General features: G+C 41.9%; 1 protein-coding gene across 1 annotated transcript in view; it reads right to left on the bottom strand.

The window, feature by feature from the left end:
- The window catches only part of RYR3 (ryanodine receptor 3), a 262055-nt gene that overhangs the window by 192936 nt on the left and 54916 nt on the right, over window positions 1-14203 (bottom strand). Inside the window, exon 3 of the mRNA XM_081857249.1 lies at window positions 4584-4691. Within this exon, the coding sequence (XP_081713375.1) occupies window positions 4584-4691 (108 nt within the window). The remainder of the gene's footprint in view (window positions 1-4583; window positions 4692-14203) is intronic.

The raw sequence follows: 14203 nt of genomic DNA, 5'->3' as shown, positions 1-14203 counted from the left end.
ATTTTTAAAACATTAATTGATGCAGGTTATGTTTCAAAATCACACATCTTTAAGCATTCAAACATTGCACCATTCTATCCCGCAAACCGTTCAGACACGCCTGCAATTTTTCTAACAGACATTTACCCATCTTAAGTAAATAGTACACAACCCAAATAGGATACAGTTGCTCAACTTCCATTTTCCTGCTTAAAAACAATTCCCTCTGGCTTTTCCTGCCCAAAGGAACCCTTATGGTCTACTTGTTATTCCACAGTTTCTGGCAAATTAATGCACTACTTTTATGTTACTGCTGAAAGAAAGAGGAAAATGTTAAAAGTATATTTAAATAATAATATGCCCAGAGAAGCATGAAAATTCCCAGTCAAGGGAGAGCCCCCCCCCCTTTTAATCACGAAGCAAGTTGGAATAATTTATCATTTATTCAAAAAGAAAACTGCTGCCAGTATTTATATTTATGTGTCCTATTTACTACTTCTGAGGATCCTGGCATTCTAATGCAGGTTTTATCCATCACAACTCTGCTTTTCCCTAGCATTGATTCTGACAGGTGCCTTCTAGATGCCCCGTAAGGGGGAAACTGTAGGGACATTTTGCTGCAGGAAAGCTGATTTGCATAATTACAGTGGGGTTTTTTCCATGTTGCTGCAATAGTCAAGAGTTTCTTTATGCTCTGTTTACAGGAAGATGGATCAAAAATTATTCCATGATTAAACATATAAATAAAAAATAAGGGTAAATCAAACAGCTTATGCAGAGAGAACAAAAACAGCTGCATGGGAAATAACAGGCCAGCTCATAAGATAGACAGGCTGGCTTGTCTGGCAGTACAAACAGGCACGAGGAAGCACATTTGGTGTTTTAATTTGTTGCAGCCCTCATGTCAAAAGACTTTAGACAATCAATTCAAGCAACGTTCAGTGGCCCAGTTCGAACAGCACCATAAACCATGGTTTAATGTAAACTATACTTCAATGTGAAATGCAAACCAGAGCAGTATCTGTGTGTATGAATGCATAAAACATTTTATCCCAGGATAGTTGCCTGTTGCCACTATTAGCTTAACGACACTGGAGCAAAATGGGAACCCCATCCCAGTTGTTGTACCAGACCTTTCCCCTTTTAATGCAGGGCGCTGTTGTTGTTGTTGTTGTTTTTCAATCCTGGATTTTTGGACTTTCCAAGGGTCAGAAAACAACACATTTAAAGGTCTGGGGCAACACTGGGATAGGGACAATGTCATGTGGATATGCCCCATTAAAGGGGAGAGACGCACATATGAAACCACATTCTGCCCTGGTAATAGAGGACTCAAGACATAATAAGGCTTGATCATGCACTGCAATTCCAGAACAACTCTCTGCACATATCTCTGTTGCACTCAGAGAGCTACTGCCAAGGAATTGGGGTTGTTTACTCTAGTTTACTGCAGTGTCATACTCAGACTATGAGACACATCTAAGGCAATATCCAGTATGTACTCATTTGACTGATAAAAGAGCATGTTTCTAGTACTCATGGTTGAATACAAAACCTTAAAAATGGACAGGCAGTTAGGTGGACAGGCAATTAGCCTTTCGTTCGAAAGACTCTAGGACTAAAGAGGATATGATGGAGGCTTCCATTAGTGAAAGCACAAAATTTAGTCAGTCTCTCCTGCCATGCTCCTATATTCTTTTATTCACCCTTCCTCTTTGTTTTTATCTTATTTGCAAATTTCTACCATGACATGAGTGATATTGTCTCATATACAATATTAATGTTGCTGACTGCGAATGAGTTTAAAAAATTAGACTGAATTGACATATTAGTCCCAATGTTGACTATATTATTTGAAATTTGTTTAATATAGTCTGTTTGTAGAAAAAAATGAATGCATATCTAATAGCTTATTTACTTTAAAGTGATATTCTCACATACAGGTAAATGTGATGTTTTAATTTTCTATACAGAAACCAAAGCATAAAACTGCATACTTCTTACGTACATTTGTTTAACTGTCCAGCTATCTAACAACTCCCTGTAAAAGCAGAAAAGACAACCTCTGTAAGTCTTTCCAGTTCCTTTCCACTCCAGAGTTTATGCCTCTGTGTATTCATATATCATATATCGACCTGGCAATTTGCAGTCCTCACTACTAATCAGATGCTCTTCTAAGGTGCCTAATGTACAACTCTTTAAATCAAACTTCAGCGGCAATAAGAGAAAGAGCGCATTTATACGTAAGGTATGAAAACGGAGAATGCAGGTTTTTGTGTTTTCTTAATGTTCACGCTTTGGTCCTATCTTGGAAAAAGAAAGAAAGATGGAATTCAACTGCTTAACCAGGAGGTTGCAATGTTCTCTGGCTTACTCCCAAGCAACTAAGAACAAAACTGAGCATGCTAATGATCCAGTGTTATCAGCGGCTGTGCTGCTCACACAGCAGCTCTCATAATGGGACAAGAGGGAACCAGCATTAGCATAAGACACTGCTGGTCCCCATCCCTGCTGACAACACAGAACCACTGCTATTGTTACGGCATCACTTGCTTGCTGCCCTTGCTAAAGCACAAGGAAAGCTACATGGCTCTGTCAGGACCAGACAGGGTTAAGAGTTGGAAGAGTTCCTTTTGCTCCATGGAGCATTTGGGGCTCTAGGAGCCAGGATGACTCTGGTAGACATCCCTTAGGAAGCTCACAAACGGGGTGATGGTTTCCTTGCTGGGTACTAGATACACGTCTTTGCACCATTGTGCATAAGATGGCTAAGCAGGGGAAGGTTGCTCATTCCAGTGAAACAAACACAACCCAGGCACTTTGGCATGTGCCAAGCTTACATCATGGGCACTGCTTCCACATAGTGTGACCCCACAATGTATGAATAATGTGATCTTTTTGGCCTGATGATTATACTTCCTCATAAAGGTAAAGGGACCCCTGACCATTAAGTCCAGTCGTGACCGACTCTGGAGTTGCGGCGCTCATCTCACTTTATTGGCTGAGGGAGCCGGCATACAGTTTCCGGGTCATGTGGCCAGCATGATTAAGCCGCTTCTGGCGAACCAGAGCAGCGCACGGAAATGCCGTTTACCTTCCCGCCGGAGCGGTACCTATTTAGCTACTTGAACTCTGACGTGCTTTCGAACTGCTAGGTGGGCAGGAGCAGGGACCGAGCAACGGGAGCTTACCCCGTCGTGGGGATTCGAACTGCCGACCTTCTGATCGGCAAGTCCTAGGCTCTGTGGTTTAACCCACAGCACCACCCGCGTCCCCATACTTCCTCATGGCAAGGTGCAAATTGGAAGGGAAAGACCCCGTCGATCAGCCCCTCCCACTTAGTTGCATCCTTCACATGTGTATCATTTACTTTACCATACCATACTTTCCCATGCTGCTGGCTGCATGTGTGAAGGGGGTAACTTACTATGTACTAGTTTGATTCATGCCTAAAAACAGTGGTTCTCAAAGGGTGTGGCATGCCACACTGGTGTGGCAGGAGAGGATGGCAAGTGTGGCCGGAAGATTTCAGGATAATCAAAGAAATGTTTAAACATTTCAGTATAGTATAGTATCTAAAAAAAAAAATTTATATGCAGAATATGAATAGATATTTTTTCAAAATGAGAGCAAGAAAACCAAGTGATACTGAGGACAATATTGCTGTGAACAGGGATTCTCAACTCTGACAACCATGAACAGAGAAGAGAAAGGCTTCTTTGTGTTGATGAGTTTGTTTGTTTGTTTGTCTCAAATTAGGCCTAATATAAATGAGATCACTCAGCAAAAACAAGCTCACACCTCTCATTGGATTTGTATACATACTTACGGTACATACGTAAGAGGCTCTTTTGTAATTATATTTTGGGAATGATTCATATTCTTATGTAGCTGCATTGCTTTATACTTTCTGGATGCCCCGTGATCACATTATGAAGCAGTTGTGTTCGATGTTGTAAATCAATCGCTGCCGGGAGTTGTTTCTTTCCTCCAACGTATTTCTTATCAATTAAAAATTTGGTGTGGTGCAAGCAAATTTGTGTTCTGTAAGTCTGGCCCAGAGGGGGGGGGGGAACTTCTTGGGGGTGGGAACCTAGAATACTCTGACTCCAGGTCTCTTTTCATTTGAGTGCAAAGTGTTTAACAAAAAAAATTTCCTCACGTTTCTGCTCCAGTGATTCCTAATAGAAAGGTAATGCTACCCTGCACATGACCTAAATTCAAAGCAACTTGACTCTCAACACCTTGTGCTAGCTGTACCTCAAAGGATGCTCCTCAGCAGATATTTCCTTCTGGTGGTATAATAATTGGTCTCCGAAGAAGTAAGGATGGATTGGGAGGTTTATTTTTATTTTTAGAAACTGCCTGGAATTTCTTAAGAAGCGGCTGACTTTTTTTTTGCAAGGTGTGGGATGAGAAAATAAAAGACACTATCCACACACACACACATAAACACACAAAAAGGAAGTTTGGCAATATCATATAATTCATTCTGAACAGTCAGTCTTTTGAAAGGTTCCTGGGTCAAGGCAGGAAGGCGAGAAGCAGTTTAATCTTGGATGACTGGCATCCCATGACACCAAAACAAACATCCTTTTACTCACCCCTTCGCTGGAATTGTCTCCTGTATTGGCAAGCATCTCTTGGAGGGCCCTGACAGATAAAGACTGCTCCAGTACAAAGTTACAGATGCAAAGGTCAGGAGGGACATACTGTAAAAATAAAACAAGCAGCAAAAATCAGTGCTCTCACCCACATCAGCGTTTGCCACAATAGATCTGTGAGTCTTTAAGGTATCTCAAGACCCTTTGCTGTTTCTGCTGTGGCAGCCTTGCATGGCTAGATCCTCTGAAAAGATTTGTGCAAGACTACAAATCATTAAAAAATGAACAGCACTATACGCTTCAGTGGTCCCCAAACATTTTGCACATTTCTGCTCTACCCACGACATGTCCATTGCAGGTTATGTTCTCCATTTTTTAACAGTACGTCTTAAAAACATGGCATGTAAAGCAGGCCCAAGTGAGAAGTGTATAAATGAGGTGTAAGCCAAAGTAATGAGTGCTCACTGGAAGGACAGATTGTGAAGCTGAGGCTCCAGTACTTTGGCCACCTCATGAGAAGAGAAGACTCTCTGGAAAATACCCTGATGTTGGGAAAGATGGAGGGCACAAGGAGAAGGGGACGACAGAGGATGAGATGGTTGGACAGTGTTCTCGAAGCTACCAGCATGAGTTTGACCAAACTGTGGGAGGCAGTGGAAGACAGGAGTGCCTGGTGTGCTCTGCTCCATGGGGTCACAAAGAGTCGACACGACTAAACGACTAAACAACAACAAAGCCAAAGTAAAAGGGTAGAATCAAAGAATTGTAGAGTTGGAAGGGACCCTGAGGATCATCTAATCCAGCCCTCTGCCATGCAGGAATATTCAGCTGTCTCATATGGGAATCGAACCTGAAACCTTGGCAATATCAACAACACGCTCTAACCAACTGAGCTTAGTTTTATGTAATTTTAAGTACCAGTCCTAGACAATGTACAATAAAATCAATGAAATGTCTTTTAAATAACATTAAAACAACATAGATGACAGTAACTTGTGTCTCGTGTGTGTGTGTGTGTGTGTGTGTGTGTGTGTGTGTGTGTGTATCACAGCTCAGCAAAATCTGTTTGCAGCCCAAAGGTTTAAAGGAATTCCTTCACTTGTTTCCCATAAAGGTTGGGCCAGGAATGGGAACATGTGGCCCTGCAGATGTTGTTTGTACAGCAGCTCCCAACAGCTGTAACTATTGGCCCTGCTGGCTAGAGCTAATGGGACATCTGGAGAGCCACAGGTCCCCGATCTTTGATTTAGGTGATTTGGAGCGTTGCTCACAAAAGCTCATTGAAGAAGCATTCAAGATTTTGCCTGGAATGGTGCTCTACTGGTGGCTCATAGGAAAACAGGAAGCTGTATTATACAGAAGAAGATCACAGCTACATTTAGCTCAGTAGAGTCTGTGCTGATTGGCAGTGGCTCTCCAGGGCTTCAGACAGGGGGCCTCTCCCAGACCAACCTGGAGGTGCCAGAGATTAAATCTAGAGCTTCTGCATGCAAAGCAATGCTCTGCCACTAAGCTAGACCCTTCCCTCAGCAAATACTTTGCTCTGGAATGCGCTGTTGTTAAAGAGCTGATGACGATACTAGTGAATAAAAATATTTCTGATACTATGTCCTATTCTAGCCTTCTTGCTAATTATTTAGATTTGAGGAAATTGTTTTTTGTGGGCAGGGGTCAACTAACGTGTGCTCTAAGTACCATTCATGCAAGGTCACTCAGTCCTTTTAAAACCACAGTGTGGCACCCAAAGTCTAGTTGTTACATACAGCAACTTTTATTTTACAAGAAAAAACAACATTTTTAATAGAGATGTACCAGTATTTTAAAGCCCATCTTGGAACTTTCTTGCAAAGAAAATTAAGAGATGTGAAGGCCTGGGGAAAAGACCATAATATTTTGTTGTTGTTGTTGTTGTTGTTAGGGATTCCCCCCCCCCCCCATTTTTTCCTGTGCCTTCACATTTCTAGCCACTAAGTCACTGATGAAGTTTGCTAAAAAGACGAATGCCATGGAGAGTGTATTACAAACAATGAAATGTTCAATGTTCCTGGCTGGTAATGGAGTTGCGTTTTTTAGACTGCTACCATTGCACGTATTAATATATAAATAAAACATTTGCTCCTGTAATATATAGGCTGTCGCTGCTCATTACAGTTAAACTATTGAGCAACAAAAATGTTAAATATTCAGTGCTCTCACAGTCGTTCCCTCTTGTTCAATTAACAGTGCTGCTATCTTCGAGATCAACAACGCAGAACTCAGCAAAATGCCCTTTTCTCTCTTCATACATTTGGCAGAAGTGATTGCATTACACAGACCCAACAGTTACTCTGTGAAGGTCACGTTCTAAAAAACCAAAGTTTGATTTAAAATATATCAAAACATAATATTACAAAGGCCATGTCAGCAAACGTTCCCTAATTGTTAATGGGAGACAAGCAGAGGACAAAAGCTTTGAGCAACATGTCCCTATTTTTCATATCCATAGCCAAGGGATTTGCTAGGCTAATTAGGTGACATAATAGGAAAGGAAAAATTCCCTGTGGCTAATTTGATTATAGTGTCTATAACTCTAGTTCTCGTGATTCTTTAATCGTAGCCACATAGATCAAGGTCTTTTCAACCTGCACTCTTAATGCTGCTGACTGGCTTCCCTTTCCAACTCTATCTTTCTCTCAACCTTGTTGGTGTTGAAAACTCATCTGAATTCTCTCATTAATTTCTGATATCCCATAATCAGATACTCCATAAAACCCAAAGCCAACAACAAAATAATACCGGGAAAGCTGGTTAATAGTGAAGGAATTCAAGATGTGGCAATGATCCTACATTTTCACGCTACATTTTCAGTGGATGCTGGTCTGCTAAGACAAATGGCACACTGCCCCACCAAGCCCAGTCTGTCCTCAGCCAGTCCCCACCTGCCTGCCTTCTTACAGTCCAAGTGGTAACTCAACATAGAGAACGGAGGCAATAACAAGTACTTAGTTTGGGCCTAAGTCACTGATAGGCCAAGCCAACAAAATGCATTTCAGTAGGGACAAATGTAAGGTTCTACACTTTGGCAGGAACAACCAGCTACAGAAATATAAGATGGGGGACACCTGGCTTGCTTAGCAGTACATGTGAAAAGGATCTAGGGGTCTTAGATCACAAGCTTAAGAGTGAGCTGGCAGTAAATCACACCGGTCAAAGTTAACCCTTTATTAGCAAAAACACGGTCTTCAGACTTGGCTGAGTGTCTGGCCTAATGAGCACAGAACTCACCCCTGGTAGGTCTTGCCCCATGAATTGGCTGCCAAGACTGGAAGTCCCCAAACCTCTCCTCTCCAGGCTTTTTTTTCAAGCAAACAGAGCATGCCACTACCCTGCCTGATTCTGGGAAAGGGGAGCTTATTGCAGCAGGATGGGGGATGGGACACACCTGTGATTCTTCACCAGCCTGATTCATCTCTGCCTGATGGCCACCCTCCTCCCACTTCCCTGCTTCAGTTTCTGCCTCTGATTCTGGACTTCACTCTGCCATAGACTCTTTCAGCTCACTAAACCCTGTTGCCTCTTCAGCTTCCAACACCTCCTCTTCCCAGTCTTCTCCCTCTGACCACTCATCGTCGTCCCACTACCAGTCGCCAGGCTCTGAGACTTCTTCTTCCCTTGGTGGTTCCCCAGCTGGTTCCTCCCTGCATTCTGTCCATGACAGTGTTGTAGCAGCAAAAAAAAAGCTAATGCTATCATAGGCTGCATCAACAGAAGTATAGTGTCCAGATCAAGGGAAGTAATAGTACCACTCTAGTCTGCCTTGGTGAGACCACACCTGGAGTACTGCATCTACTTCTGGGTACCATAATTTAAAAAGAATATTGACAAGCTGGAATATGTGCAGAGGAGGGTGACCCAGATGATCAAGGGTCTAGAAACCAAGCCTTATGAGGACCAGTTGAGGGAAATGGATATGTTTAGTCTGGTAAAGAGGAGACTGAGATGAGATGAGATGAGATAGCCATCTTCAAATACCTAAAGGGCTGTCACATGGAAGATGGAGCGAGCCTGTTTTCTCCAGCTCCGGAGGGTAGGACCTGAACCAATGGATTCAAGTTACAAGAAAGGAGATTCCAACTAAACATCAGGAAGAACTTTCTGACAGTAGCTGTTCAACAGTGAAACAGACTCCCACAAGAGGTAGTGGACTCTCTTTCCTTGGAGGTTTTTAAGCAGAGGTGGGATGGCCATCGTTTAGTATGGTCTAGTACAGATTGCATTGCAGAGGGTTGGACTAAATCCCCCAGGATTCCTTCCAAGTCTACAATTCTATGATTGCACCTGCCTTCTACACTGCTAGTCTCAATAAGATCAGCCACCATTGTACATTATCAAGAACTTCTTGCAAAGTAGAAACACCAGAAGTCTTTTTAAGTGTGGAGGCGTTCACTGCAGTTGAATTTTGACTGACAAATTTAATCTGGTTTATGAGTACTGTATTATTCTGATCTCTCTCCACTTCTATATGTTGACTTCAGCTCAGTTTATCTTGGTTTCTCCCTCCACAGCAAAACTCAGCCATTCCCAAGGCACGGAAAGAAAGCAAAGCAATGCAGTGAGTTGCTGCCTTCTAGTCTAGAAAACATTTCTCCCTATTCTTCAACAGATAAGCCTCGTGTGCAGACATTTTGCCTGGTCATCTGTGGCAGGGAGGGATACTCTTGTAGGGGGATGCTCTGTCCCTCCAGACCTGTTGGGGGCGGGGGCTCTTGCCACATCTGCCTCCCCTCTGTTGGGACTCTGGAGCAGGTATAGGGTTATTCTTCTGTCATGCTTCAACTACTACTTTTGAATAATATGAACATAATTCCTAGCAAATGGTTTAAAGCATTGTAATATGCAATAAGGTTAGAGTTGTTTATCTAACAATCTCAAATGCCTTAAAAATAATCATTGACTTGGTTTTTTAAAGCTGTTGGGCACAATAGATTAAATCAGATGAGAATCTGTTTCATTTAGGCACTTCAATAAGCAAGGATAATGAGATGGTAAGTGGATAATGTTAATTAACCACCCAGGGTCCTCAATGCAAAACTCTTACATACTGTTGTGAAATAACTTCCAAGTAATTTTGCCCTTTTAAAATGTTATCACCAATTTGGGGAATGATCATTTAAAGCATTATCAAATCAATGTCCACATTTCATTGTGGATTTTTGAGCCTTTAATTTCTCAGCTTTATATCAGCTTCTCTCATTTATTTACCAGCAGCAGCCTGCCAAAGTCACCACTTTTCAGGAAGACATAGTCCACAGCACAAGAACATCCAAAGATACCTGTCTTAACAATGCAGAGGTGGCTATTAAGATTGCTGTAGTGTTCTTACATCTCTACTGTAAATCTCTAGTTCATTTAATAATTATAGTTATTCCTAGGAATACTTGATGCTGCTAAAAGACTATTCATCTATAAGACACCCAGGGAAAGAGGCCTAAAGCAGCTGCAATGCTTGAGTTTAATTCTAGGATGGAGAAATGGAAATAAAGCTGATAAAAACAGGCTGAATCAGATTAAGGCTGCAATCCTGGGCACAATTAACTGGGAGTAAGACCAATTTAACTCACATTTACTTCTAAGTAAACATGCATAGTTGAGGTTGCAAAAATATAATCAATGGTGGTAGGAAAGGTCTGTACTAGATACCCCTAACACAGACTTGCTCACTCTCTAAGTTTCATTTGAGAAGTGACAAAATCATTGTGTAAAAACTAAGACTGGGAAAACCAAGGTTCAAGCCTCACACAATCATGACCTGGGTGTCCATAGGTAAGTCACTCTTACTCAGCTTAACTTATTTCACAGGAATGTTGCAAGGATATTATAGAGATGGGAGAACTATGTCTTGATCCCCTTGGTCAGTGTGGTGTGGTGTAGTGGTTAAGAGCGGTGGACTCGTAATCTGGTGAACCGGGTTCGCGTCTCCGCTCCTCCACATGCAGCTGCTGGGTGACCTTGGGCTAGTCACACTTCTCTAAAGTCTCTCAGCCCCACTCACCTCACAGAGTGTTTGTTGTGGAGGAGGAAGGGAAAGGAGATTGTTAGCTGCTTTGAGACTCCAGTAGTGATAAAGCGGGATATCATATCCAAACTCCTCCTCCTCCTCTTCTTCTTCTTGGAAAAAAGTCAGGATGCAAATGCAATTTTTTTAAAAAAATGTTTCTATAGCAAGTGTTCCTCTTCAGGGTTCCAGCCAGCAAGCTCTTCCTCTTCCAGGATATTCTGTTCCATTTCTCAACCCCCCCTTCCCCTCTCGCACTTTCCCAGTATCTCCCAACTAGCCAGTTATTCAGCATTCTGCAGCAGTTGAGCTTGCTCAGTCTTTGTCAGACTGTTGGGGTGAAGGTAGTGAACACTGGGTGTCTCGCACAACTCGGAGACTGCGATGGCATGCAACAACATATTTCGGTAAGGAGGGTGGATTCCTACCTCAGAGAGGAGTTCAGCAATGGAGGAAGCTCCCCACAGAGGATGTGGAATCTCCTTTGTAGAAAAAGTTTCAAAGAACGTCACACAGGCACATCTTAGAAATATTTTAGGTATAATAATTTTTTCATGGCTTTTAGTGGCAGACTACTAAATACTGCATCAAATTTGCCTTCCAGATTACATTTCTGTGCCCTGGTCAAGCAGGTTCCAGTGTTGAAAAGAGTCACATCTGGCAATTGCCTCAGGCAACAAATCTTGCTTCAGAAATACATTGGAAGGCCAGTTCTTGTTATTAGTGTGGTAAATAGTGCAGTTGTATTATACTACTGAAATACTGGGCAGCCACCAAGCTGCAGAGCCCAATAGAGCAATGAAGAAAATGGTTTACATTCATCAACTAGTGAAATGTAGAACACATTCTAATTGCAGCGATATAGTTCTCCCATTAATCTTCATAGATAGGTGAGGCAACAAAGTAACCCAGACAGAACAAAATGCAGCATTACAGCTGTTTTACTGAAAGTCAGCTTCTGGCATATTAGAAGTTTGAAGACCATAAAAATTGTATTCACATCTTCGCTTCTATCAATCTAATGAACACTAAGAACAAAACAGCAGCTGTACTTTGCAGGTTCAGAAAATGGGGCAATGAGCACCGTTGCAAAGTACCATGAATGCATAGTAATTATTCTTTAAAACCACCAGGGAAATTTCTTCAGGTTGTGAACAAACAAGATAGAAGACAGTACACGTTTGGCAGATTAATTAATTATATGCTATCCACTTAAAGAGCAGAAGGACTACAGCTCCAGCTCCAAAAGTACAGGCAAAATTGAGCTAAGCTCTTTCCATCCCACTAATTTTAGTAAGAACGAGTTGAGCGTGTGCACCCATAACTTTGTCATAGAAATCAACGTGACTTTAAAGGGCTTTGATCAGGCTCTGTTATGGCCATTAAAATTAGCAAGAGCTGCTAAAAATGAATAAGCAGCTACTGTGTGCAGATAATGCTTGATTTGATTGAAGCCATTAGTGTATTAGAAAACTTCAGCAATATGAGCACAATTTTACTAAGTTGTGATTTCTGCTTATTATCTTAATTAGAATTTCATTTGCATTTTCTCTCGGATTCTCAGACTGTAATAAGGAGAGACAAAGTTTTCTCAGGCATTTGAAGACACAAGACAAGTATGCACCATGCTGGCGGATTCTATTTTAGTTATAAAATTATTTTCTTTATCTCATTCTCACACCTTGAGGCCTAGGTTGGGTGAAGGCACAGTATTTTTTATGTATAAACAGGCAATGAAACAATTACAGACTGTAGATTTGGGTCACAGGAAGTCACACCCTTTTCCTCTTCACAGTCTGTTATATAACTTACATACTTATTACTAACCATTTCCAGCGGAGTGTAAAAAGGCTACAATCATGGAACTCAATGGAACTTACTTCTAAGTAAATCTGTGTAGGTTTATGCAGCAGTTCTCCAAACCAACCCTATCTTCCTCAATACAAAATACAAAAATACATTGTCCTGTGTGATAAATTAACAAGTATACCACAATATATTTAAAAAATTGTTGTAGATCAGCACAATGACAATTCCATCTTTCTCAGCATAGGCTATGCAGGAGGGTTTGTTACTCTAGCCCTGTGACTACAGTCTGTGCGGCGGTGGTGGTGGCAGAGCCGTCTCTCCCATTGGGTTTACTGGCGCATTGCGTCAGGGCGCCAGCCTCTCAGGGGCGCCCCAGTGAGTGGGGGAGCTGCGTGGCTTTGCCGGTGGCCTCCCCTTTCCCTCCTGCACACCCGCCAGCTGCACCCCATCAACCATATGGCTGGCGGACATGCAGCTTCCTTCCCAAGCTGTCGACAACTCTGGGAAACGGGGAGTGGGGCACCGGAGGGATCTTTGCAACACAGGGCTGGATATGCTTAAGACGGCCCTGGGTGGTGGGGAATGGAAAAAAGGAGAGCGGCATTATAGTGAAATGCTGCTGCAGTGGTTAGGCTTCTTGATTCTGCTTGGCAAATAAATCATTACTACTTGGTCACTGCCACCAGAGCTATACATGGCACCCCTAGGGGTTAGGTTCTTATAAAGACATGGGATTCAGGAAACAGACCTGGTAACAGATAGATTTTAGATTTTCAAAGACAGGGGAACCAACAATTTGTATTGTTGCAAGCCAACTCTCAGGTTGGTCAGTTGCTCCCTCACCTGGAGAAGCTTCCTGTTCAGACTGCGGTTTCTCTGGCTCCTGATTCTTGACTCCCAGCTCCTGATTCACAGCTATTTATGGCTCATCTCGGACACAATGGGAGTTGGAGATGTTGTGTACTCAATTCCCTATGTGCCCCCTTCCCAGAAGCAATGGTAGTGCTGGCCCCCAGGAGAGTGTTAGTGGATGCCCCTGCCTCCCGTGATCTACAATAAATTATGGCTGGAGCAAGTAGATGTTAGAAACTCACCACCTGGATGCCAATCACAGAAGGGAGTCCAACTCTCATACATCCAGCTGCCAGTCACCTACTCTTGAATAATCATGATAAAAAATATCAAGCGATATGCATGCATATGTAAACCAATCTTCAGTCTAGTTGATGCTGCAGGAACTTTGTACAATGCTAAGGCTAAGCCCATAAGATTTCCTCTTGACAGGCTTTGTGAACACATATCCCACTGTCTATATTCCAGTGGCAATACATAGAAATAGGCATCTATATAGCATATTCTGTCTGATTGCAATACAATAAATGTGATTATATTTTATACATTTCTGCTAAATTCTGCAGTAATCTTCTTCTTCTTCTTTTAAAGAAAGCACTGCTGCATCTAGATTATGCTTGAATACCATTCAATCGATTCCTGGAACTACAAGTCTCCTAACTTTTTGACTTCAGATACAGTTTATATTAGCCAAGCCGAAAGTACTGGCACAAAACTGTTGAGGAGCAGATATATTGATTCACTGCGTTAGCACTCAACAGAATGACCTAAAAACTATTTATTTATTTTTTTACCATTGGGGTTGGTATTTTAATCTATTTAAATGGATTTTATAAGTTAATAAAATGCATTAAATTCTGATATAGAGATAAAATGATGGTTTATGGCAAAGGTTTCCTCCTAGTAAGAATGTTTCTTTGAGATA

Source organism: Podarcis erhardii (assembly GCF_964252035.2).
Source record: "Podarcis erhardii genome assembly, chromosome: 1".
NCBI classification, from domain to species: Eukaryota; Metazoa; Chordata; class Lepidosauria; order Squamata; family Lacertidae; genus Podarcis; species Podarcis erhardii.
Note: the sequence above shows the minus strand (reverse complement) of the source record. Positions and strands in the feature narration are given on the sequence as shown.